At 48.4% G+C, this 24,726-nt stretch overlaps 1 protein-coding gene across 1 annotated transcript in view; it reads right to left on the bottom strand.

The window, feature by feature from the left end:
• LOC142573976 (uncharacterized) overlaps positions 1-24,726 on the bottom strand; it is a 34,954-nt gene that overhangs the window by 4,796 nt on the left and 5,432 nt on the right. The window contains exons 2-8 of the mRNA XM_075683173.1: positions 22,521-22,577; positions 22,287-22,375; positions 19,052-19,627; positions 11,725-11,893; positions 10,994-11,133; positions 9,204-9,336; positions 8,118-8,285 (exon numbers count right to left, since the gene is read on the bottom strand). Of these exons, the coding sequence (XP_075539288.1) occupies positions 8,118-8,285; positions 9,204-9,336; positions 10,994-11,133; positions 11,725-11,893; positions 19,052-19,627; positions 22,287-22,375; positions 22,521-22,577 (1,332 nt within the window). The remainder of the gene's footprint in view (positions 1-8,117; positions 8,286-9,203; positions 9,337-10,993; positions 11,134-11,724; positions 11,894-19,051; positions 19,628-22,286; positions 22,376-22,520; positions 22,578-24,726) is intronic.

A 24,726-nucleotide genomic window follows, 5' to 3' on the forward strand; every position in this document is an offset into this window, starting at 1 on the left:
TAAAACCCCAAATATTATTATTATAACATCCATTCATCCATCCACACCTGCGGCTTGGTGCTACTAGTGGCGCATGCGCAGTAGTGACTAGGGAGCGAGAGAGAAATATACACGGTGAGGCGCGCGTTGTGACGTCATGCGCATCTTCGGAGCACCGCCACGGCGAAATCGCAAGTTCGCGGCCAGTAAAGCTTTCGCTTTAAAAATGTTGTGTTGGTTTTATCGCCCGTTGGTACAGCAACCCGCGCTTCGCGGGAAATCCGAAATGACTCAGTGACGCGCAAAAGTAGGTCACCGAGACGAGGCCATGAAACTCGACCATGAAACTCTATGGCCTCGACGGAGCAGATACGGCGACGCGATGCCGCCTGCAGACGCCGTTCTTTGGTTGCTTGAGTTATGCGCGCGTTCTTTGCCCGCGCAAGCTCTCGCCTGCGTTTGAACTGACGTTGCGTCGTCCCGCCGATAGGTATCCGCTGCCGCCACCGGGTAGATGGACGCGCGCCGTTACTACTGTATCTGGGGGTGTACTCGGCGACTATCACTTTCGGCGAGGCTATCGCCTTGGCCACGCCTTTGCCATCGGCATGCGCTGACTGCCTGTTTCAACAAAATCGGACGAGCTTATTGGCGGGTTGAGCCTTAACGCCATCCGAATTCGCTCAATCAGCCAATCAGCGCGCGCCTGACGGCGATACTATCGCCAAGGCGATACTGTCGCCGAAAGTGATCGTCGCAGAATACGTCCTGTTGCGATTCGCCTGCGACACGTGGTTTTGCCGGCGCGACTGCGGCGGGGCGGCAGACATTTTGGCCCGATCGTCGTCGCCGCAACACTCATCGCCAGGTGTTTCCAGGCGCGACTGCGGCGATGCGACCGCCTAGGGATCATCCTCGCATTCCAGTCATTGTGCCCGAAACAGGCGATGCCAAAGCAGGGATCTCATTCCAGTCATTGTGCCCGAAACAGGCGATGCCAAAGCAGGGATCTCGTTCCAGTCATTATGCCCGAAACAGGCGATGCCAAAGCAGGGACCATCCTCTCATTACAGTCATTGTGTCCGACCGGCAGCGCCACGACAGGGTGCTACGAGATCGTGCTCGACATGGTGCTACGGCATCGCTACGACAGTGTGCGTCACCATTAGCCCATTGTACATTCACGTGCTCGTCTTTTGAGGGGTTCCTTCTTGCCCTCAACTGCGAGAGTATAAAAACAGCTGCCCCCGGACGCCAAAAGGAGGGCTCCGATTTCTTCTGTTGAGTAAAGTGCTCTCCCGTCTCTCTACTTCGGTCAAACCTGACCGCCAACTCTTTGCGATGTTAAAATAAACAAGTTGTTTTGCTGTTACCAGTCGACTCATGCTTTGCCGGGACCTTCGGATGCTTCCAGTTGTACCCCAGGCCGCCAGGCCAACGCTACCCTTGGGGCTTGCGACCCAGGTACAACCACGGGCGTCAGCGCCGAGTTCCCAACAGATCGTACCAGCGGTCCGATCCCAAACATCTGGTTGGCAGCGGTGAGATCGCCTCCGACTTCAAACAACTGTCTGCCAGCGGTGAGATCGCGACAACGGAGGCCAGCAGCGAAGAGATGCAGTTGACGGTATGCTGAGCAGCTCAACGACGATCCGGGAGCAGTGCAACGAGCCCTGTGTGACGACTGGTTGCCTGCAGCGGAACGACTGCGTGGAATTCCTGCCTGCGAGGTTTGGTGAGTGCGGGACTTTCTTCTTCTGAGCTTTGCCAGGCTTTTTGTTAGTGTCAGAAACAGAGCTGGTAATTGTGGTTGTCGTTGCTGCCGGGTTAGTTTGCGGCAAGACAATAGTAAGCAGTAGAGAAAGCAGCATTCAGAGCAGCCATGGATTTGAAGTCGTTGCGCAAACCGAAATTGTTGGAGCTTGCAAGAGAGTTGGGTCTGGATGTCTCAGACAAACTAAGAAAACCGGAACTGATAAAGGCTATTCTTGAGTTAGAGGCTGAGGATGACGAGCTGTCGGAATGCCTTGAGACTATTGAGGAGAGGTCAAAAAGACAGGAGCGCGAACTTAAAGAGCAAAAAGAGAAACAGGAGCGCGAACTTAAAGAACAGAAAGAGCGAGAGCAACAAGAGCGTGACCGTCAACACGCTTTGGAAATGAAGCGTCTTGAGGTAGAAATGGAACGCGCTCGTAATGGAAGTCAGGCACACGGTGCAGGAGAACGCGTATTGTTCAAAATGACTGACCTGATGCGCCCGTTTAAGCTTGGAGAGGACATTCGTTTGTTCCTGGTTAACTTTGAGCGAACGTGCGAGAAGCAGGGGTTCTCTCGGGAAACGTGGCCACAGCGCTTGCTCACTTTGTTACCCGGCGAGGCGGCCGACGTAGTCGCTCGCTTGGATAGAGAGGAGGCAGAGGATTTCGACACAGTGAAATCGAGTCTTCTAAAAAAGTACCGGCTGTCTGCGGAGGCGTTCCGTCGGAAGTTTCGGGAAAATGAGAAAGGCAGAAGTGAGTCATATACAGAGTTTGCGTATAGGCTTATGTCGAACATGCAGGAGTGGCTCAAAGAAGAGAAAGCGTTTGGTGACCACGATAAAGTTCTGCAGTGTTTCGGGCTAGAACAGTTTTATAGTCGGTTACCGGAGAACGTGCGATACTGGGTCTTGGATAGGCCAGACGTGAGTACGGTGGCTAGAGCCGCTGAGCTAGCCGAGGAGTTTGTGACGCGTCGAGCTCGCGGAGCTAAGGACGGTCAAAAGGGTGAATTTGGCTCGAAGTTTGAGAGGCCGAAGTTCGCACCCATGAGAGCAAAGGGGAACACGCGTAGTGCGGATGCGAGTGGAAGCAGTGCGACCGAACCTAAGGAGACGGCGGCAGCCGAAGCCGAACGCAGAAAGCGGTTCGAGATGAGGCGAGCGGGCGTTTGTTATACGTGCCAGAAGCCGGGTCACTTTTCGGCGCAGTGTCCGGAAACAACACCAAAAGTTGTGTTTTTTTCAATAGGCAGCACTGACGAGAACATGAAGCTTCTCGAGCCTTACATGCGAGACCTCCTCGTAAACGGGAAAGAGTGCCGAGTGCTTCGCGATTCCGCAGCTACGATGGATGTAGTTCACCCGTCTTACGTAGAACCCCATATGTTCACGGGCGAGTGCGCATGGATCAAGCAAGCCGTGGAAGCTCATAGCGTGTGTCTGCCGGTAGCAAAAGTGCTTATTGAAGGACCTTTCGGAGCGCTTGAGACGGAGGCGGCAGTGTCATCTATGCTGCCCCCCCAGTACCCGTACCTATTTTCAAACAGGTCCGATCACCTCCTGCGCGAGAAGGGGCTTTTGTTTGGTGAAGCTAGTGTTCAGGCCTTAACCAGATCGAAGGTTCGGGAGCTCGCTGCAAAGGCGGTAGTTGCGGGGCCGACGTTATCAAACAACGAAAAAGGGTCAGAGGCGCAGCAAGCTGATATTCCGAGCACGCCCGAACTGAATAAACTTGAGTCTGTAACGTTAAAGGCGCCAGATACTGGAGAGGAAAATCCCGATTCGGGAAAGTTAGAAGAGCTATCTACTGATTTGCTCATCGCGCCTACGTCAGACGGACTTGATAGGTTGCTAAAAGTCAGCCGGACGGCTTTGATAGCCGAGCAAAAAAAGGATGGCAGCCTGGAAAACGTGCGCTGCAATGTCAAAGAAGGTATCGCCAGGAAAACTGCGCGTTTTGTGGAAAGAGGTGGAGTCCTGTACCGGAAGTATCTAGACCGCAGAGGAGTGGAGTTCGATCAGCTGGTCGTGCCTCAATGCTATCGTCAGGATCTGCTGCGCTTGTCACACGGGGGTTCGTGGTCCGGACACCTAGGAGTTAAGAAAACTAAGGACCGTCTCTTGCAAGAGTACTATTGTCCAGGGTGTTTTCGGGACGCAGACCATTTCTTGAGGTCATGTGACACTTGTCAGCGGGTGGGCAAACCAGGGGACAAATCAAGGGCGCCGTTGAAATTGGTACCTATCATTACGGAGCCTTTTAGACGGCTCGTTATTGATACTGTGGGACCTCTGCCGGTAACAGCCACAGGGTACAGACACATTTTGACTGTGATCTGCCCAGCGACAAAGTTCCCTGAAGCAGTGCCGCTTAAAGAACTCAGCTCAGTGGAGATAGTCAATGCTCTACTGTCCATATTTGCGCGAGTTGGTTTTCCTGCAGAAATTCAATCAGATCAGGGCACAGTGTTTACTAGCGCTTTGACGACAACTTTTCTCGAAAGGTGTGGGGTAAAGCTGTTACACAGCTCAGTGTACCACCCACAGTCGAATTCCGTTGAGAAGCTCCACTCCGTCATGAAGCGCGTGTTGAGAGCGTTGTGTTTTGAACATCGAACTGACTGGGAGCTGTGTCTGCCTGGGGTGATGTTTGCTTTAAGGACCGCGCCGCATGCGGCTACGGGGTTTTCGCCAGCTGAACTGGTGTACGGTCGCTCGCTTCGATCTCCGCTTCGCATGCTTCGAGAATCATGGGAAGGTAGGGGCGACGACCCAGTCGTGGTGGAGTACGTGCTTAAGCTCCTCGAACGCTTAAGAAGGGCACAGGAGTTGTCAGGTGAAGCAATGACAAAGGCCCAGCAGAGGGCCAAGGTTTATTATGATCGGACAGCCAGGGCCCGTCGTTTTGAGGTTGGCGATGAGGTCATGATATTGCGCACATCGCTAAACAACAAACTAGACGTGCAGTGGGAGGGCCCAGCGCGAATTGTTCAGAAACTGTCGGACGTTAACTACGTGGTAAGTCTGCCAGGAAAGCGGAAAGCACAGCAAGTTTACCACTGTAATCTGCTCAAACCTTATAGACAAAGGGAAGCAGTGGTGTGCATGATGGTAAACGTTCCTGAAGAGCTTCCGGTCGAGCTTCCGGGACTAGGCTCAGTGACGAACAGGGAAGACACCGGTCAAGTCATTAGTGACCTTATCAGTAAAGCACCGCTGTCGCCTGAGCAGAAAACCGAACTACACCAGCTATTACAAGAGTTTGAAGGTCTGTTCTCTGAGAGGCCTGGTAGGACTTCTGTACTTACTCATGATATAGAACTTACCTCCCCAGAGCCAGTACGATCCAAGGCGTATCGGGTGTCACCCCGCCAGAGCGATATTATGGAGGCTGAGGTAAAGAAAATGCTACAGCTCGGTGTTATTGAGGCAGGTGAGAGTGATTATACCTCCCCTTTGATTTTAGTTGAGGTACCGGGCAAGGAACCTCGTCCTTGCGTCGACTACCGCAGGCTTAATTCCATCACTAAGGATCAAATTTATCCGATCCCTAACATCGAGGAGCGCCTTGAGAAAGTTAGTAGCGCTCAGTTTCTTTCCACCCTAGATCTTGTCAGGGGTTATTGGCAGGTTCCACTTACAGAAGAGGCTAGTAGGTATGCGGCGTTCATTTCACCAATGGGAACATTCCGTCCTAAAGTGTTGAGTTTTGGTTTGAAGAACGCGCCATACTGTTTTTCAAGTCTCATGGATAAAGTGTTGCGGGGACAGCAAGAATTCGCTTTACCGTATCTAGACGACGTAGCGATATTCTCCGCATCCTGGTCTGAGCATATGACACACTTGCGGGCAGTGCTAACCCGCCTGCGCGAAGCAGGCTTGACAGTCAAGGCTCCTAAGTGCCAGTTAGCACAGGCCGAGGTTGTCTACCTCGGTCACGTGATTGGTCAGGGTCGTCGCCGCCCCTCTGAAATAAAAGTGGCCGCTGTGCGAGACTTTCCGCAACCGCGCACCAAGACCGATATTCGGTCGTTCTTGGGTGTCGCCGGCTACTATCAGAGGTACATCCCTAGGTACTCTGATATCGCGGCTCCCCTGACGGATGCTCTAAGAAAGACAGAGCCTCAAACAGTCGTCTGGGACGAGACCAAGGAAAGAGCTTTTAGCGCCCTAAAGAGTGCCCTAACAAGCCAGCCTGTGCTACGATCGCCAGACTATACAAAAGGGTTCATTGTTCAGTGCGATGCTAGTGAGCGAGGCATGGGCGTTGTACTGTGCCAACGGGAAAATGGAGAAGTAGAACACCCCGTCCTGTATGCTAGTCGTAAGCTGACCAGTCGTGAGCAGGCGTATAGCGCCACCGAGAAAGAGTGTGCATGTCTCGTGTGGGCCGTTCTGAAATTGTCATGCTATCTAGCCGGCTCGAGGTTTATCATTGAGACGGATCACTGCCCTCTCCAATGGCTGCAGACCATCTCTCCCAAAAATGGCCGCCTCCTGCGCTGGAGCCTCGCTTTACAACAATATTCCTTTGAGGTGCGTTACAAAAAGGGGAGTCTCAACGGTAACGCCGATGGCTTAAGTCGAAGCCCCTAACGTAGGAATCAGCCTCAAAATTGTTTGTTACTGATGTTTTTCTTCCTGAGGCAGGATTTTTTTTTAACATATTGCTTTTGTTTAGTGTTTCAAAGTGATGATATGCTTTCTAGTGCAAGTTTTCAATTTGTGGACGCGTTCTGAGTGATGCTAGACTACTGTAATGAACTAGGCAGTGGTATAAAAAGGGGAAAGAGCCTGGCAGGGCTTAGTGAGGGTTGTGCCGTGCTTGCTGACTGAGCGGTTGAGTTTCAGCGTAGTTCTAACGCTTGCCGGGAACGAGAACAAAAATGTGAACTCTCCCGAAGTCACTTTGCAGTGTCCCGTGCGAACCTGAACGAGAGAACGAGGCCTTCTCTGTGCGCTGCGCTCAAGAAACGTCGAGGGACGCCCGACTTCGGTTATGAGCATCATCGAGCGACATCCCTCCGGACAGCGGATGCAGTCCCCTGTCCATCGGGATCTCCTTCCCCCGGCGGGGCGGTCTGTTGCGATTCGCCTGCGACACGTGGTTTTGCCGGCGCGACTGCGGCGGGGCGGCAGACATTTTGGCCCGATCGTCGTCGCCGCAACACTCATCGCCAGGTGTTTCCAGGCGCGACTGCGGCGATGCGACCGCCTAGGGATCATCCTCGCATTCCAGTCATTGTGCCCGAAACAGGCGATGCCAAAGCAGGGATCTCATTCCAGTCATTGTGCCCGAAACAGGCGATGCCAAAGCAGGGATCTCGTTCCAGTCATTATGCCCGAAACAGGCGATGCCAAAGCAGGGACCATCCTCTCATTACAGTCATTGTGTCCGACCGGCAGCGCCACGACAGGGTGCTACGAGATCGTGCTCGACATGGTGCTACGGCATCGCTACGACAGTGTGCGTCACCATTAGCCCATTGTACATTCACGTGCTCGTCTTTTGAGGGGTTCCTTCTTGCCCTCAACTGCGAGAGTATAAAAACAGCTGCCCCCGGACGCCAAAAGGAGGGCTCCGATTTCTTCTGTTGAGTAAAGTGCTCTCCCGTCTCTCTACTTCGGTCAAACCTGACCGCCAACTCTTTGCGATGTTAAAATAAACAAGTTGTTTTGCTGTTACCAGTCGACTCATGCTTTGCCGGGACCTTCGGATGCTTCCAGTTGTACCCCAGGCCGCCAGGCCAACGCTACCCTTGGGGCTTGCGACCCAGGTACAACCACGGGCGTCAGCGCCGAGTTCCCAACAGATCGTACCAGCGGTCCGATCCCAAACAGTCCCCAGATAAAACGGTCGATCGCGTCCCGCAAGCAAACCGAGAAGTATCCCCACCTAAAGAATATATATCTTGCACCATCATATACACTGACCACAGCGACATTGACAGCGGCAATCTAAGTCTAATCCTATCGATTGAGCACTGACAAACACCGACGATTTCCCGTCGGTCTCGGCTCGTGCACCATCGAGCTGCGACACCGGTAACTCCACTACCGGCGTACTTCACCACCACGCCAGCGTTGTGAGACGCTCGGCATCTGCCAGGAGGGCTGTTCCTGCAGCAGTTGTCTCGCGTATTGCGTTGCGCCATGCCGCCGCCGCGTGTTGTTAGAACACCGTGCGCGGAGCTCCAGTGCGGCGCTAAACCTTGCTGTCGCTTCGAATGCTTCGCCTACGGGAGAGATGGCCACTGTTTTCGCTTAAAAACAAAGCTGGCGTAAGAACTTTTTATATGTATACTGGCCTAGAAGATGTTGCACGCTTGCGCGAGCTCCTATACTCCTACCGCCGTTTGATTCTAGTGTTACTGCTTACCGCGGAAGACGGGCCGGGCGGAGTGGCGTTGTCCTCGCACGGGTCGCCGTACTTTGCGTCCGTCCCCGTGCTGGTCTTGTAGATGCGCGTGCACATCGACACCGAAATGGCGAGCGAAGGGTAAACGTTCCACGTCGTGCTGCTGTTCACCCAGTCCAGCACCTGGAACTGCGAGCGAAATGGGGTGACGATAAATCCAGGATCGAGGAAGGAAGGAAAGCGGCGACCTCTAAACTGCCAACTAAATAGCAACCCATAATTATTTAGAGACTGCTGAAGTATTTTTAGGTCCTTTCGTTTACATGGCAAAAGAAACGGTGGTAATTTACGAAGAAAATGAAGGGCAAATGTTTAGTTTCTCTAATTGTGCGTTAAGCCTTAGCGCTGCTAGGTGATCGTGAAGTACCCGTTTCTAAAGCATACTTTCGCCACGTATGGGTGGTTTTGCTACAGCAGAAAGTCCTCAAAACTTGCTATGTAGAGCCTTTTGTGCTTTTACATCACAAGCTTCATCCTGATTTGTTCGCCTATAGTACAATAATTTCTGCAGCGAAGCCGCGAAAAAATCCATGATGTCGTGGTTAGTTTAGTGTGGGAAGTCCATTGTGCCGCACCCATGAACGCATTTTCCAGTTCATTAAAACTACGCTCAAGGGTACGACTTATAGTTTTATTTTTGAGGGAGAAAAATACCCGGAACCGATGAATTAGATTTTGTATTGTTGGTAATTACAGCAAAACAAAGCATTTCTTTAATTACCGCAGGGTGTTCTGTTTTCGTAACACACAAACTACCGGTCCCCGTATCTTTGAAGGATGCTTTGAGTGACAGATGAAGATGCACCTCTCGGGCGCAATATCGAATCGGCGAAGATTTAAGGAATGCAGACAATGACTTGCCTAAACGACATCTGTGGGAAAATTAACCCACGGTTGAAAGGCCGGACGCAAGTGGCAAGGAGTTCTCGCACAATTACTTCTAGAATGACTCAAGTAGTTGCCAGTTACGGAACTGGCGCAAGGTTGGCTGAGTATACTGGTATATTATTTTGTTTTTTTCATTACAGAATACGGGCAACCACTCACCATGTCCATGGTGTTGTTGTTGTTGACGTCCTTGAGTGGCGACGCTCCCGTGATGACGCACTGCGGGTATTTGGCGGTGAACTCGTCCTCCGTGAAGTGGGTCCATGGAAGGAAGCCGTCCACTAGGAACTGCCTGAAGAATGCGCCGTATGCCAAAAAGACGGCAGAATAAGTTAGCCAACCCACGCGCAAGTATAATTCAAACTCCAGAGTTTCCTACAAAAGCTACTAGAGCAATCTCTGGTGCGGCAATCACTCAGATATACGATGGTATAGAGAAGGTCATTAGATAAGTGTAATATCATTTACATAGGTCAGTAGTAACAGCAATACTGCAGACTTTCTTCCCGCCACATCTGGCGTTCTCCAAAGATCGGCATTAAGTCCCCTCGTGTTCATAGCATGCATAAACAATCTACCATTTACACGTTACCTCTCAGATTCGGATGTTTGCCGACGACTGTGTTATTCGCCAATCTATCGCTAACATGACTGACCACATTTTGCTGCATAAAGACCTAAGCAGCATTAAAGGCTGGTGTGATCACTGGTTAATGGTTCTCAACCCAACTAAGAATATATCAATGTCAGTTTTCCGTAGCCAATATTGTTCCCACTTAAGCAATTGGTAACATTCCCATTGACGCCGTCGCGTCTACCGGTGAAAACGTGTCCAACGTCTTGTGGTATCTGCGCTTGCAAATGGTGAATAAACAATAACAGCGTTCCTCACAAACAACCTAGAAAGCTTCGCTTAAACGTATTCTCGGAGCGCGCAGGATATGCGTCTTTTTTTTTTTCAGTCATGCGGCTGGTTTTGCAACGTTCTACAGTCAGGTGACATGGCAAAAACCACTATTCGCTGTAAAAGGCGCAAGGTGGATCCACCTTTATACATTAGGAAGAGGCTGCTCAAAACTGTTGTCGAAGTGCTTCGTGGCCGTATATTCTTGCTCCTGGTAAAATAATCTTCTTATGGGTATCGTGCGGTCTCTTACAGCTAAAGGGCAGCGTTAAACGGGAAGGTGTTGTTACGGTTGGCATGTAACACCCCGGGCAATAAGGATGCCCTACCACCATGCCTCATTGAAACGAAGGGTGATTCCTAATTTGCTGTAGCTGTCTTGAGTGGTTACCGGTCTGGCGGCCGCCCCGCAGTGTTCACAGGCCCCTTTGTGTGTGTGCGTGAAAACCCTTTCCACGAACCAGACAGCATCCCCGGTCTGTCGCCAGCAGAGGCACGCTGGTGAAGACGTCAACTGAGAGAATGAATCAATCGCCCATCCACAACCAGACGCCCTTTCCGCGAACCAGCAACGCACCAAAGAGAAGGAATCAGCTGCCGACGATCCCCAGGACCCGCGGGTTGCCACCAGCGGAGGCAAGCTCGGGGATACATCGTCCTGGGAAAGTGGGTGCCTGCGCCTAGCACTGTGGGGCTCAGTGCATGTCACGTGACGTTGACGCGAACAAGATCCCGCCCAAGATTTTAGTGGGCCTATTTAAAGGGCCCCGCAATGTACTTTTTCACTTCATTCTCTTCTTCTCATGCTTCGCCAACCATTGAATATACCGTGCAAGTTTCGCACTAGAAATCGTCTCGTCCTTGCCTGGTCGCCATGGTGTACCGGACGCCTGCAGTCCACCGACAACACGCCACACTACCCAATAGTAACGTCGGTCGAGCTTGAAGAACCACGCGTCGCAACAACTGGCCGGCAGCGGTGGGGTACGCTACCAAGGAGAACGCAACAGCGCACACCAGTAGCTATCGTCACTTGCTAACTTACTCCATCTGATGTGTGACATTTCCGAGGAAGGGCGACCTATTGGCCGGCCATATTCGGATGCCCAGGACTACGAAGCCACCATGGGGTGCGCCGGACTTGGGGCGACTCGCGTTCACTCTTTGCTGCCAGCCTCTCAGCTCCTGCACACATGCGAACCCATCAAAGCAGACCAGAAATAAATGTCCGAAAAATACAAAAACATAACGTCGCTCAAAAGCCTGTACGGTATCTCGGCTACAGAATTTTTCGTCACGTCAAGAGCACTGGCCTGGTGTTCCATCGAGACGCCAGGACTACGAGAAAAGTAGACGAGTGTAGTCCTAAGTATCTGCTGGTAGGCCATCCTGAAATCGTAGCGCCCGCGCGAGGGAGCGGACAAGGAAGGTCGCGTGCTTCCCTGCATTTTTTGTGTCCGTGCATGCGCTTGATAACCTTTAAAAATACGGAAGGTGCATTCGTGTGTAGCAGTAGAATGCTCATATCACAATAGCGTGCTTCCATGTTTGTACAAAAAATATGGAGTTGTCGCTTGTTCTTTTTTCTATTTTTCATTGATACAGCTTCGACGGCAGAGAGCGAGCCAGATTCACAAAACTGGGTTTGAGTACGTGAAGAATTGCTGTCGCATTTCAAATGTCCGTTTAATGCATTGGTGGGTTGTGTTTGAGGGCATGCTCGTTTTGCATATAGCGCTAATGCAATGGGTACAAATATTGCGGAGAGGCGCGAACCTTCAGTAAGTCGAACGCCGCCCGAACTTCACTCTCGATGTTGAGCTTTTCCCAGGGCTTGACTTCCAAGTCAAGGACGGCGTGATGGTAGATGTTCCTGTTCCAGTAATCTTCGAGCTTTACCTGTCCCTGAGGATCCCTGACATGCTTAATAACTTCGGCGTTCTTTCTGCAAAGGTGAAAGAGTTAATACCGATGACACTGAGTGCCGGCAACAGGCAAGTGCTGCATGCGCCGGAATTGCCTTGCGGTTTCAAGAAATAGTGTTCTAGCTTCCCGGAATGACGTCGTTTACTAAGCAAAGCAAAATGGAAATCCCTTTACCCGCAATGTGCACAAGAACAGCTGGCCCGCGAAACGGCAGTGATAAGGGCTATGCGTCTTGACCAGTACATTGTTTGACCAGGTACAGACATTTCCCATTTTTGCCAGATTGAGCTCAAGGCAGAGTCAAAACCCGCATACCATTTTTTGCGCTACATATAAGTCTGTATTACATGCTGAATCCTACGTCATGAGTTAAAACTTCTATGCGCAAGGTCGCGGGATAGTATCTCAGTCGAACCTGCTGCATATTTATGGGGGCGAAAAGCAAGAATGCTCGTGTGCTGTGCATTTGGTGCACGTTAAAGATTCCTCAGGTGGTCATAATTCATCCGGAATACCCCACTATAGCGAGCCTCATAATCAAGTAGTGGTTTTGGCACGTGAAACCCAGGAAATTTTTTTACGAGCTAACTACTAACAGCGTGGCACTAGTAGCAGTCCATGTGTGTGTGTGTGTGTGTGTGTGCGTGCGTGCGTGCGTGCATGCGTGCGTTTGTGTGTGTGTGTGCGTGCGCGTGTGTGCGTGTGTGCGTGTGTGCGTGCGCGTGTGTGCGTGTGTGCGTGCGCGTGTGTGCGTGTGTGCGTGCCTGCGTGCGCGTGTGTGCGTGCGTGCGTGTGTACGTGTGCGTGCGTGTGTGTGTGTGTGTGTGTGTGTGTGTGCGTGCGTGTGTGTGTGCGTGTGTGTGTGTGTGCGTGCGTGCGTGTGCGTGTGCGTGTGCGTGTGTGTGTGTGTGTGTGAAATACACTAAAGGTTGTTTGAAATAAACGTCTTAAAATATACACAGGTATATTGCTCAATCGTCATCAAAATTTTGTACTGAAGAACGTAGGTCGGGAAAAAAAATGTCAGCCCGATGAATGTTCCATACATCAACACAAAAAGTACAAATGCGCGCAACACGCATGACAGTTTTACCCGCGCATACAAACGAAAATGGTTCCCAGCTGGAAAGTAAAGGTTCGCCGCATCTTCCACTCAGTCATTTGTCACGCGCACAGTTGAAAAAACAACGTGGACAACTACTCGCCGGTGCGGGAAGCTGATGGCAAACTTGGTGGAAGCAGCAGGTCGTGCGGCCATGGCGAACAACTTTTGCAAGTCCGCGTGGCTGTCGTCGACCAGGGTGTCCTTGCTGGGCCGCACGTACATCGGTATGAAGGCGAAGTCGCAAAAGCCGTCCGTGTCGATGTGGTCGTAATTCTGCGGGAAGGTGCCGAACGTGCACCACACCAGGTTGCGCGGCATGGGACCCGGCGACAGCATCGCTGCGCGAGCGGGATAGCGAAAGAGGGAGCGCCAGCTGAAGTTCCACAGTGCACAGTGCATGGGTGGCGACTTGAATGCTGTGGTTGAGCGCGCTCGACGCACACTCAGCGTTTGCCATTTGTCGCGCTTTGGAACAAATTTCAAGAGAATGCACTGTGCGCACTGAAAATTTTCTCTGTATAGCGTACAGGGCAGATAACTTGTGATCTTGAATCGAATGAAACAGCGCAAAAGACAGTGCCTAGTGAGCACGACAGACGCGCCACCACGTCCCGTCTTTTGAGCTCTCGAATTACTTTCAAAACGTGCACTAACCAACCTAGGTAAGCACAAACCTGTGATCTATTACGAGAAAATTAACGGTTGACAAAGTAAAAGAAACGCAGCCGAAGACTAGCGAGGACGCGACAAAATTATTAACAATGGTAAATTGTTAACACTAATAAAATTAATAAATTGACTGAGCGCGAGCTGATGATTCAGCCAGGGGTAATTGGAGATTGCTGGGCGAGGTCGGCGTCCTGCAGTGGAGATAAATTCCTTGATGGTTGTGATGAAAATTGTGATGATCTTGAAATTTCTAAGCTCTTGCTCGTGTAGTTTGGTAGCTTTCGGTGCATTGCAATGAAGCTAACGTGTTTCAACGGGCCAATGTATAATGCCCCTGTCACATGGCCTCTTTCAGTATACGCTGCTGTACGAATAAAAGCTACAGTCATGAAAGAGCGGCCACTCAACTTCGCTGCTCATAATCAGCAGGAAAAATGTAAAGAAAGAAAAGAAAGGCACCACGCCTGGAGTACGTTGTCTTCGGACATTCTTGCGAAACGTGTTAAAGACGCAGGCATATCTAACGCCACTGATGGCGCGAATCACGAATGAATCCGCGAGTGTGCTCACGACTACCTACAACTGCGCGGCCGCAACGTGCCTAGCGGCGGCGACCGTGACAATGTTAAGGACTAGCAGGGCACCACTTGCGCGGTGGTGCAGGCACAAAAAAGATTATGAAGTCAACAGCGTTCGCTCTTATCATGCAAAAAAAAAGTATTCCCGGTTTTTCAAACAGCCAGAAACATTCGGTGTAAGAGGCATACCTAGTCAAGACACTGACAAAAAGAGAAGTGTGGCCCTTAGGAAAGTGAATTTGGACGAGCTGCCTGTAAATTTTCGAGCACAATCAAGGCACGCCGCATAAGTAAGCAGTGCGGAATCCGTGCGAGTCTTCTTTAAAAGTGATGCGTGGATGGGGTTTAACCGGCATTGTGTTAGACCGCAATTCACTCAAGCTCGCTCGAATGTACGCACCTGACAGGGCCATAGACGCCTACACGCTTGCGGCCCGTTTCGACTTGGCCGTGTAGGCCGCCTAAAAAAACGTAGGGCGTCATCTCGATGCGCCGTGCTATCGAGCGGTGTATCTGTGGCTCTCATTTAACGAATAAGCAATTCCGATTCAGTAACGGTCGTTTGCAATGTCTGTGACCCACTGCATGAGGAACGCACCTCATCACTCCTGTGCCTTTCGAGCAGACGCTGAAAGCTCCCGATTAAAAAATACGCGCCTACATATTACTCATCAAATACAATTACTGAAGATTTGAATGGGCGCCACAGTGTCAGTTCTCCCTTGTCAGACTGCGGTGAATTACAGCCGCATGGTTTTCAATTTTCCCGCGAAGCTACGATTGCTTCTGAAAGCGCTCAAAAATGTTATATCTGCCTGCTATCGCGGTTTTCTGAGAGAAGCACTCAGCTATACAACTTAAGAAGCTTACTTCTTGCGCAAATGTGAGAATCGTTAGGGGCGATGGCTGGGTTAACATTAAAGTCGGTGTGTTAATTAGGAGTAACCTACAAATAGCAATACCATCGTTTTCAGCTATATTAGAGGTGTTATATGAAACTTTTTCAATGTTACCTTGCATTCATTGCAGAACAAAAAGCGGCGGCAATCGCTTGAAATGTGTAGGTTCAATGTGTGTTTTGAAAATAATTACTGAATACTTGTTTTCTCCCAACTTTCGTGCGCTGGGGGGGGGGGGGGGGGGGGGGACGCTTGCATAAAGCGGACAACTCCCTGCTGCAGTCAGGAGATATAGTGCGGAGGTGTAGCTGGCTTTCGGTCGCCATTATAAGGGATACATACACGAGCGGGTTCTAGTAGCCGGTTATTTATACTTAGGGTTATTCGTTTTCGGGATTTATATTTTTTTAAATTCGGGGGGTAAAAATCGGGCGTTACTTTTCGGCTTGATAATAGGGGAGGAATCGGGTTTCTCGTGGAAAAATTCCGCAATTCGGGTTTTATCGGGTTAAATTTGCAAACTAATAATTTATTCGATTTGCTCTAGCCGGTGGGTAACAATTAGGGCTAGATTTTGGGCTGCTTTCAAGAAAATATTACAAAATTTGGCGTTTCTTTGGGAATTAATTATTACTCGCAGTGAGAGGCAACGGTCAGTCTTGAGAAAAGAAACATCTTATTCACGAGGGCTTGTCATCGACGTTCTACACGTCCTTATTAACATACATAATCATCTGCATGCGCAACATCTCGGTTTCCATACGAGACCTGTCTGGTCTCTGCAGGTACCTTAGCTGAGAGAACGTTCGCTCAACGTCACAGCTGCCATTAGCTAGGCACAACAATGATAACGCTGCATTTGCTAGCCTTGGGTAACGCACAGTTGCGTCGTTCTAAAAGTCCATCACTTCAACACCTTTATTTGTGGGGCTTGCTTCCAGCAAGTACTGGTTGAACTCCTCGCGAAGCGAGCCTACATCGTCCATCACGGAATTAAAGAGAGGTCGGTAGTCATCAAACGACTGACTCAGCAGCCGCTTCTGGAACCACGGGGCCTGGGGCCTGCTGCGCCACGGGGCCTGCACTCAACGATTGTCTGTCTGTCGGCCGCTTTGGCCGCCTCTAGCCTGCGCGCCAACTGGAGGCACAGCATTTTCGTGGGCACAGTTGTTTCAGAAATCGGGAAAAATCGGGTTTTACCCGATATTTTAGGAACACGTTCGGGGTGCAGAAATCGGGTAAAATCGGGTTTTACCCGTAAACGAACCACCCTATTTATACTCCATTGCGTGCTTGCACGTCTTGCGAGGCTTTTTCCGCGTCTTTCGCCTGAAATTCGACATTCCGACCAGCAGCTGCTTTTCGACGGTGCCGCTCTGCAAGTAGTGTGCGTACGTGTGCAGCTCCGGCGGCAAAAGTATACATAGGCCGACGCCGTTCAATGAACCAACTTCGCTTGCGAACTACGCGTCTTCGTTGAATTGGCGACTATTCGCCCGTATTTCATGCACACTAAATATAACAGCCAAGGGCAGCATTTTTCATTCACCAGTCACACAGTTCATCTAAAGGAATGTGTACTGGGTGCACGATCCGTTTCTCGCACTGATGAGCTACAGTACCATCGTATTGAGCCGTGTTACTCGCCTAACATCTTGTAGCCGACAGCTGTTACGTTTCTTCACCCAACGGTGATTTGCATGCCGGGCAATGTCGGCTGCAGCAGGCTGCACCCAATCGCGTGACCGAATGCTTCAGCATTTGCGAGGCAACTTCGGCCATGCTTAGATGACCACGCGGGATCGCTACATCAGAACGCAAGATGCTGCGGCATGGCACGCTTCTTCGTTTGATTCCTCCCTTCCTTGTATAGTTTGTTCTGATAGAAACCTCAATTTCGTTATTATTACGTCATTATTATTTCGTTGTAGTAGTAAACATGGTATGAGTGACGAACGATGAATGTGCAATCTATGTATTGTGACTACAGCCCTGGTAATGAATTATGCAAACGTTCCAGACTGTCAAACTCGTTATCCGTATTGTTTCCCGAAATCGCAAGACAACTGCAAAAGACACCAAGCAGAAGTTCTACGTAAATGGGAGGGCATGTTAAGTGTGGTGATTTTTTCACGTTCTTGGAATAATTGTAAATGGGAGGGCATGTTAAGTGTGGTGATTTTTTCACGTTCTTGGATTAATTAGAAGCGTTGCAAATAATTACTGAAGCCTCGTTCTTTTTAATACCTACTAAACCGTCCTCCCCGGTGTCCTAGGAGAAGTAAACGAGGCCTCTTCATGTTTGTGTTTCATGCTTTGGTGTTGCACTGTGAAGCCCGAGGGCGCGGGATCAAATCCTAGCCGCGGCAGCAGCGTTTAGATGTGGGCGAAATACAAAGAAACGAACACCCGTGTACCATACATTGGGTGCGCGCTGAAGAAGCTCGGGTGGTCAAAATGAACCCGGAGTCTCCCACTAGGGCGCGCCTCATAATCATATTGTCGCTTTGGCAACGTAAGACCCCAGAACTTAATTTTGTTTTCTTTTTATTTGGTGAAATTAAGGACCAGATTATAGGTGATGTGTAAGTAAAGTAAAAGTGGGTGGGTTGTTTGAGTCCTTCGCAAGGAATTACGTATGCAAGCGTTCCGAAGCATTACGAGTATGTTTTAAGAGCGGCGCCGAATTGAGCCCGTTTCCAAAGCAGAACTCCTAGCTACGTGAACTTCAAATTTAGGGGAAAAGGGGGGAAACGGTATGTCACATCTGTGTGTGGTATGAAGTGCGTGATCGTCAAATATGGTCGGTGGAAAAAGTCCTTTAAGCAAGTGTTTCAAAGTGTCATAAGGTCGTAACCACCTATGTATGCCAATGTCCCGAGAGAACTCTGCTTTACACTTGTAGTTTAGAAGAACTTGTTGTTGGGCGAGTTGGTAGATATTGGCGAACATTGTTTAACTGCGTGAACAAACGGACCACAAAGACAACATGAGACATGGACTGCGCCCGTCCATGTCGCGCAGTTAAACAATATCTGCTTTACACATTGTTTATATTTCGTAGAAAACGGGGTTCATGTTAAGTGCAATGTTTGAGAAAACGCTAATGCTTTTTTTTACCTGAATGGAATCGTTGCAAATTATTAGCGAATTGTTGGGCTTTTCTTACATTATTACATGCTATGCACGGTTTGTAAGAAGTAGCTTCCCCAGTGTTTTCGGTGAAGTAATGAATGTACTCAGGGGCAGGTTATAGGTAATCTAAACGGAATGTTCGTGGTTTAATTATGGGCCAAGCAGTAGATTCGTGTGCGAGCGATACGGAGCGTTATATTTGCGCTTTATAACCAACAAAGATTATAGCCTGTGGACGTGGCTGAACTTAGGCGGATGAATTACCGTCTTAAAAAAATTAACAGATGCTCGAAAGCGTCATATATGAGCAAGCTTTAAAACGGGTTAGTAAATGTTTGCAACGCCTTAAGGTATATGGTTTTATCAGGCCACTGAAATCCGTAAATAAACCGATCGAAATAAATAGCGTCGCTGGAAATCGGGTTGCGATTATGGAAGGTCTCACAAGTCTGATTTTTTTGTGTGTGTGCAGTATTAAAAGGCCTCGGTCACTGCAGTTATTGTTGTAACCTGCCGTTGCGTCATCGTCGGCATACAAAGAAATAACATTCTGCAGGAAGACCTGTTGTTGGGCTAGTTGGCTTTACTTAACGGCATGTTGTAGCGCGAAGGCACAATCGTAATGTCACCTGTGACGTGCGTCTCTGTGACTTCTTTGTGATTGTGCCTTCACGCTACCATATGTCGTTAAGAGAAATAACACTTGGTCTTGGTATTGGCTTGCGCCACATTTTAGCCATTTATACGTCTAAAGCTGAAAATACAGGTGCACCACAAAAAAGTAAACTTACTTGGGGTGGATGGAGTGGATGGAGTAGGAGTAGTGGTAGTTGTAGTGGTTGTTGTGGTGGTAGTCGTGGTAGTTGTAGTGGTTGTGGTGGTGGTGGTAGTAGTGGTTGTTGTGGTGGTAGTTGTAGTGGTTGTGGTGGTTGTTGTGGTCGTAGTAGTAGTGGTAGTAGTAGTGGTAGTAGTGGTAGTTGTAGTGGTTGTTGTGGTGGTAGTTGTAGTGGTTGTGGTGGTAGTTGTAGTGGTTGTTGTGGTGGTAGTTGTGGTGGTTGTGGTGGTAGTTGTAGTGGTTGTCGTGGTGGTAGTCGTGGTGGTTGTCGTGGTGGTAGTAGTGGTGGTAGTAGTGGTAGTTGTGGTGGTAGTCGTGGTGGTAGTCGTGGTGGTTGTCGTGGTGGTAGTAGTGGTAGTTGTGGTGGTAGTAGTGGTAGTCGTAGTGGTAGTCGTAGTGGTAGTGCTGGTGGTTGTTGTGGTGGTTGTGGTGGTAGTAGTGGAAGAAGTAGTCGTTGATGTGGAAGTAGTAGAAGTTGTAGTGGTAGTGGTAGTTGTGGTTCTTGGTGGCATGATGACGGTCGGATGGGGAACTGGAAAGAAGATGTGGCGCACACAATCCTTTAGTGCGAGGGACGCTTTACACCATTTTCTTTTATTACATTGAAAAAGTAACATATCCCTATAGTTCACATTCCCATTTTCCGTTTTGAAGAATAATGCCACCAAAACAAACAACTATACTCTATATTGTAAACACCATAGACAATTATGGAAAACTTGTAACTGAGCTCGTTTTTAATTAGGATTTCTTTTATGGAAACAACCTTAATTTTTATGCATCCATATTAGACCTGTCCAAAATTTCAGACCATCCTTTACTGCTTTATTTTTGCAAGTCGCATCGAGCCAGTTTTGCGGGCAGCCTATGCACTTTCACGGGTGCGTGATAGGAATGCACCCACAAAATGCCAACAAAAATATTCCGGATATAACATTTCAATGCCATTGTGATCACTGTGATGCCATATAGGACGACGTCGACAAAAGAACCATTTGTCAGGCTGGTTTGTTCACACGTAAATATGCCATAATTGCGCGAACTGAAACATTCACGTAAGAGGTGTTCAACGTATAAGTTTGCGCAAAAGTAACTTCACTAAACTCAGAGAAGGCCACTTTGTGCCTATGGGTCGTGATTGCACGCAATTCAAGCAACGAGAATGAACTTTTCTGTATCATTCATGACTGGTGGGCCAGTATGAAAACCGCATGCCTTTCCCACATGCAGGGTCTTCACTAACAAGGGTGTGGCTGCGACTTGACTACTGCACGTATTGTGTATGAATACCGACGTTTTCGTATGCAAAGTTCTTAATATTGTTCTCGACAACTCGGACAACATTTCACCCTAGAACAGAGTCCTAGCACGTTATATCAATCTGCAAAGGAATGAATTAAAGTTATTTTTGTAGAATGGGGTTCGCTGCTACGCGGAATATCTTGTGTAACGGAACAAAAAGTATATTCGCGTTTTTTGAGGAACTCACAGAACACTGCTTAACAAACTGATATTGTCGTCTTTCGAAGAGCAACAAGAAATGAACACGAAAAACATAAATCAGCACATAAGCACACATAGACAGCATAATTACTGAAGTGCTCTTTAAAAAGGCCATTTGATTATAGTGAAATACAATAGTTCTAATGCTTGACCTCCTCCACTAGGACGCAGTTTGCCGCAACATCTTGCTCCTTCATGTAAGCCATGTCTTCTTTAAATGTTTTTTCCGAGTTACAATATGTTTAAAGTTTCTATGAATTCTTCTTGAATGATTACTTATATGCAGGGTTCAGTGATTTCAGTTAAAACCCAAGAAAGCAGATCAAACTTTCGGAAACTAAGAACCGCATTCACAGTGTGCTATTTATTTCGATGTGATACAAATTTTTTAGACGGGTCATACTTCTTTAAAATACGAAGCAAAAAAATAGAGAACACCATATTGGGGACGCATCGTACATGTCTTGCGACCTCTCTATTGCCCGTTTTAATCCCACGACATCTCGTCATAACTGTAATGAGAAATTTTCGTCACGTGTTGGGACGCAGGGAGGCGTAGGACCTAACCTAATTTTGCCTCGACCTTTGCTTAGGCCAAGCTGGGCTCCCCATGCCACCGGTGGCGAGTGCTCTTTTCTCGCCACCGGCTACCTGTCAAGCCAACGGCGGCTGGTTAATTACATAATTTGTTCTGTTGAAGGACATTAAGTAAATTTAGAAATAAATCTCCCTGAGGCGCGGGGAGGCTCGTCTCAGTTCAGTATCAAAACACCAGCAGTTATGCCATTCAGTCTTTGCCCTTTAAGGACTGCCTTCATAATTGCGTGTTTCCCCGCACGTAAGCCCACTTTCGGCCATGAATGCCTACTCCTCCCCCCCCCCCCCCCATTTCAGATTCCAGTACTAGAATTTCTATTCCAGCCTGTAGCGAAGCCAAACAGAGCGTGATCTTTCTTCCCTTCGTCTCTGTACGTTATCTCCTAAGGTAATAGCTTAAATCCTTGAGAGAAGGCTTTATCTGAGGAGCTCCGATGTAAAATAGATGGGAACGACGGATAAGTTGTTTTTCTTGACAACTGCTGCGCTGAATGTTATGAGATTTGTCGCATTTCAACGACAAAGTAAAACTTTACCGACTATTTAAATCCAAATTTAACGAAGATGCCATTTCTTTTAAACATCGTTGACTTTCTAAACATTACATAAAAACTGAGGAACTATGTAACTTAGCAATAAACAAATCTATCTAAACTCTGTAAGCGACATATTGATACATATAAAGCGGACACAACTGATATACTATAAAGCACTCAGAAATATGCCACTAATGTGCGAGCGGGACCTCCGCAAAACCCTCATAAATATTGTAACGATCTCACGTAAGTTGTATCTCACATATCACGTTTGTCCGATTTAGATTCTCTAAACGAGCCAGTTGCAAAACTGCGATACGTGTTTCTGGAACTCAGTTATGAGTTTGCAAACTTCGTGCTTCGAGTGCTCTTCAAGTGCCAGTAAACAAATGCTGGCCCTAAATCAAAACTCTGTTTCCTACGGTCGTGTAGAACGAAGCTTCCTCCATTAAACGGTACACCTTCCGTCCAAATCGGTCGAGCGACTTTATACTGAGATGAGAGGGTTTTCACGCTTAACACAAATGTAAACAGGAAAATCGGCGAACTTCTTACTCGTCAGGAGGATGAACAAGGCGTAGCATAAGAGCGCCAGAACGAGCATCACGAACACGCAGAGCATTGCAAGGAGCCATTTCGCTTGCCTGCGTGAGGGAGGTATCATCATCATCATCGTTATCGTCACATTATTATGATTAGTGTTAATATTATTACGACTGCTACAGCCACTGGCTATAACAGTTTTCTATTTTCCTTGAGTGACCATAAAAAAGTTGGCAGTATACGTACTGTGGTACTTCGGACACAGGTGAACGTGACCTGCCTCGGACGTAGAACGTCATCGGGCTGCAAAACAACGCCGCAAGCCTCATTCTGCGATGAGCAGTAAAACTCCACAACATACGCTCGTTATTCGAGTTTAGTTGACATTCGGACAGCACCAGCAGGAGACCGAACTGCAGGTCACTCAGAGGTAAAACAAATTAGAGCTCTCTTTCTAAGCCCAAATAGGTCAAGCATTTTCCCAAGCTTTGCCGAATGCGCCGAAGCCAACAAACAAGGACACCAAGAAAGCATAGGGGAATTATCCGTATTTCATAATTGAATTAAAGAAATGATAAATAAATGGAGATGAAAGTGGATCGGAAACGGTGCCGCGGTAGGTCAGTTGGCAAGAGCAACGCACGCGTAATGCGAAGACGCGGGTTCATATCCCACCAGCGGCCGTTTGTTCTTTCATTCCCTTTCACTTCCATTTATTTATCATTCCTGTAAATCAATAAGTTAGGATAATTTCCCCGATATACATATATCGACTTCCACGTCGGATTTGCGGAACCCATTTCAGGTATTGACCATTTTATGTGCACTCTGCTCTAAAATCCACACTTTATACTGTTTTAGCACCGAATTTGTGCTAATTGCTAATTGTGCTAATTGTGCCTTTTGTCAATTCTGCGCTAAACCAGTATTACGTATGGATTGCCAACTAGCCCGCATCAACTATTTGCTGGAAAATACACGTCCGGCTATTTCATAGGATCACCTCACACGAACACGAGAAAACAACGTAACACTGCAGAAACCCGCTACACGGCCATGCATTGGAATGCCTACCAATAATGCGGGTGTCTCCATTACAGAGATTGCTTGCGTCTTTCTTTTTCTTCTGAAATGCCGCAGTCATGGTCGAGCTAGATGCCAGGAACATCATTTCTGATGTGCAGGCAGCTAGTTATTTTCATGGTAACCGTACAAGAGTAAATTAAATGCGAGTTGCAGCACTTAACCAAAGTATCTATCACATATGCTCGTAATTTCGGCCGTGCTAACTGAGACGACATGGAAATGATCAACAGCGCACACATTTACTGCTTTTGTTTTACTGCTTCTTGTTGCCGTAGCTTATTAGGCACCGACAACGCTAAGCTGCGCTCCCACTGTGAGCAGTTATATAAAAGAATGAAATTTGACAATACTTACACTGATCCTGAAAAAGGAAGGACAACGTGCGCTACATAAGCAAAAGCCTGACAGCGATCAAGAAATATGTCACATAGCCTTACTAGATATATGACGTTGCCTTATCGTTCGTTTTAAATTCTCTGTTACAAGGGCAGACTTCAGTGTGCTGAAAGGGCACGGCGGCGAACTCCATTTGTAACACCAGTTTACGAAACTGTGGCTTAATTCACGAAGATTTTTGTTCGTAAGGGTTGTTTTCCATTCGCTGGCCGCCTTGACTAAGCACGAGTTGCTAAAAATATCTCTTAAAGAAAGTTGCAGGGTAATGTTGTTTTTCAACATTTGTACCATGGTAAATACTTTTTTCTAACTTTTCGCCCAATAGCAGCGGTTTTCACTAATGTGTCCTCTAACATAATCGGCCAGTTCCCGCTTTTCTAACCAGTCTAGCCCACCAAGTGTGAGAATACCGACCGAGATTGCCTGACGCTGCGTCACTGTCCCTGTGTTAGGTTCGCGTTCACTATCACCACGCTACAATGAAGAAGGGACTTTTAAATTCGGAGGGTTACAAATCCCTATATAGAGCAAATATTATATATATATATATATATATATATATATATATATATATATATATATATATATATATATATATATATATATATATATATTATAATGAGGAAGAAGAGCACAAGGACAGGGGCAGCCAGATCGTCAGCCAGAACCAATGGGCCATCCGGATCGCCAGTGCTTAGCCAGAGCTTGAGCCGTTCGGGCAGCCAGCTGTTCCTGCTCTGCGTGACCTTCCTTCTCGATTACGAACAGACGCTGCCAACTGAACTGTTCAAACACTCCATTAAAATTGGTGGAGGTGCGGGGTATTCAAGAACATCTACACCCTGGAACTCCGGTCTCGGACTCTGCCTCCCGTCATGCCTGACTCTCGTCAGCCGACGCCGCCGCCACCCCCCGTTGCCTGCTCTGGCGCTGTCCCGCAACGCCATCCAGCGGTTTTCAGCGGTACGGA

Source organism: Dermacentor variabilis, chromosome 3 (genome assembly GCF_050947875.1).
Source record: "Dermacentor variabilis isolate Ectoservices chromosome 3, ASM5094787v1, whole genome shotgun sequence".
Taxonomy (NCBI): domain Eukaryota; kingdom Metazoa; phylum Arthropoda; class Arachnida; order Ixodida; family Ixodidae; genus Dermacentor; species Dermacentor variabilis.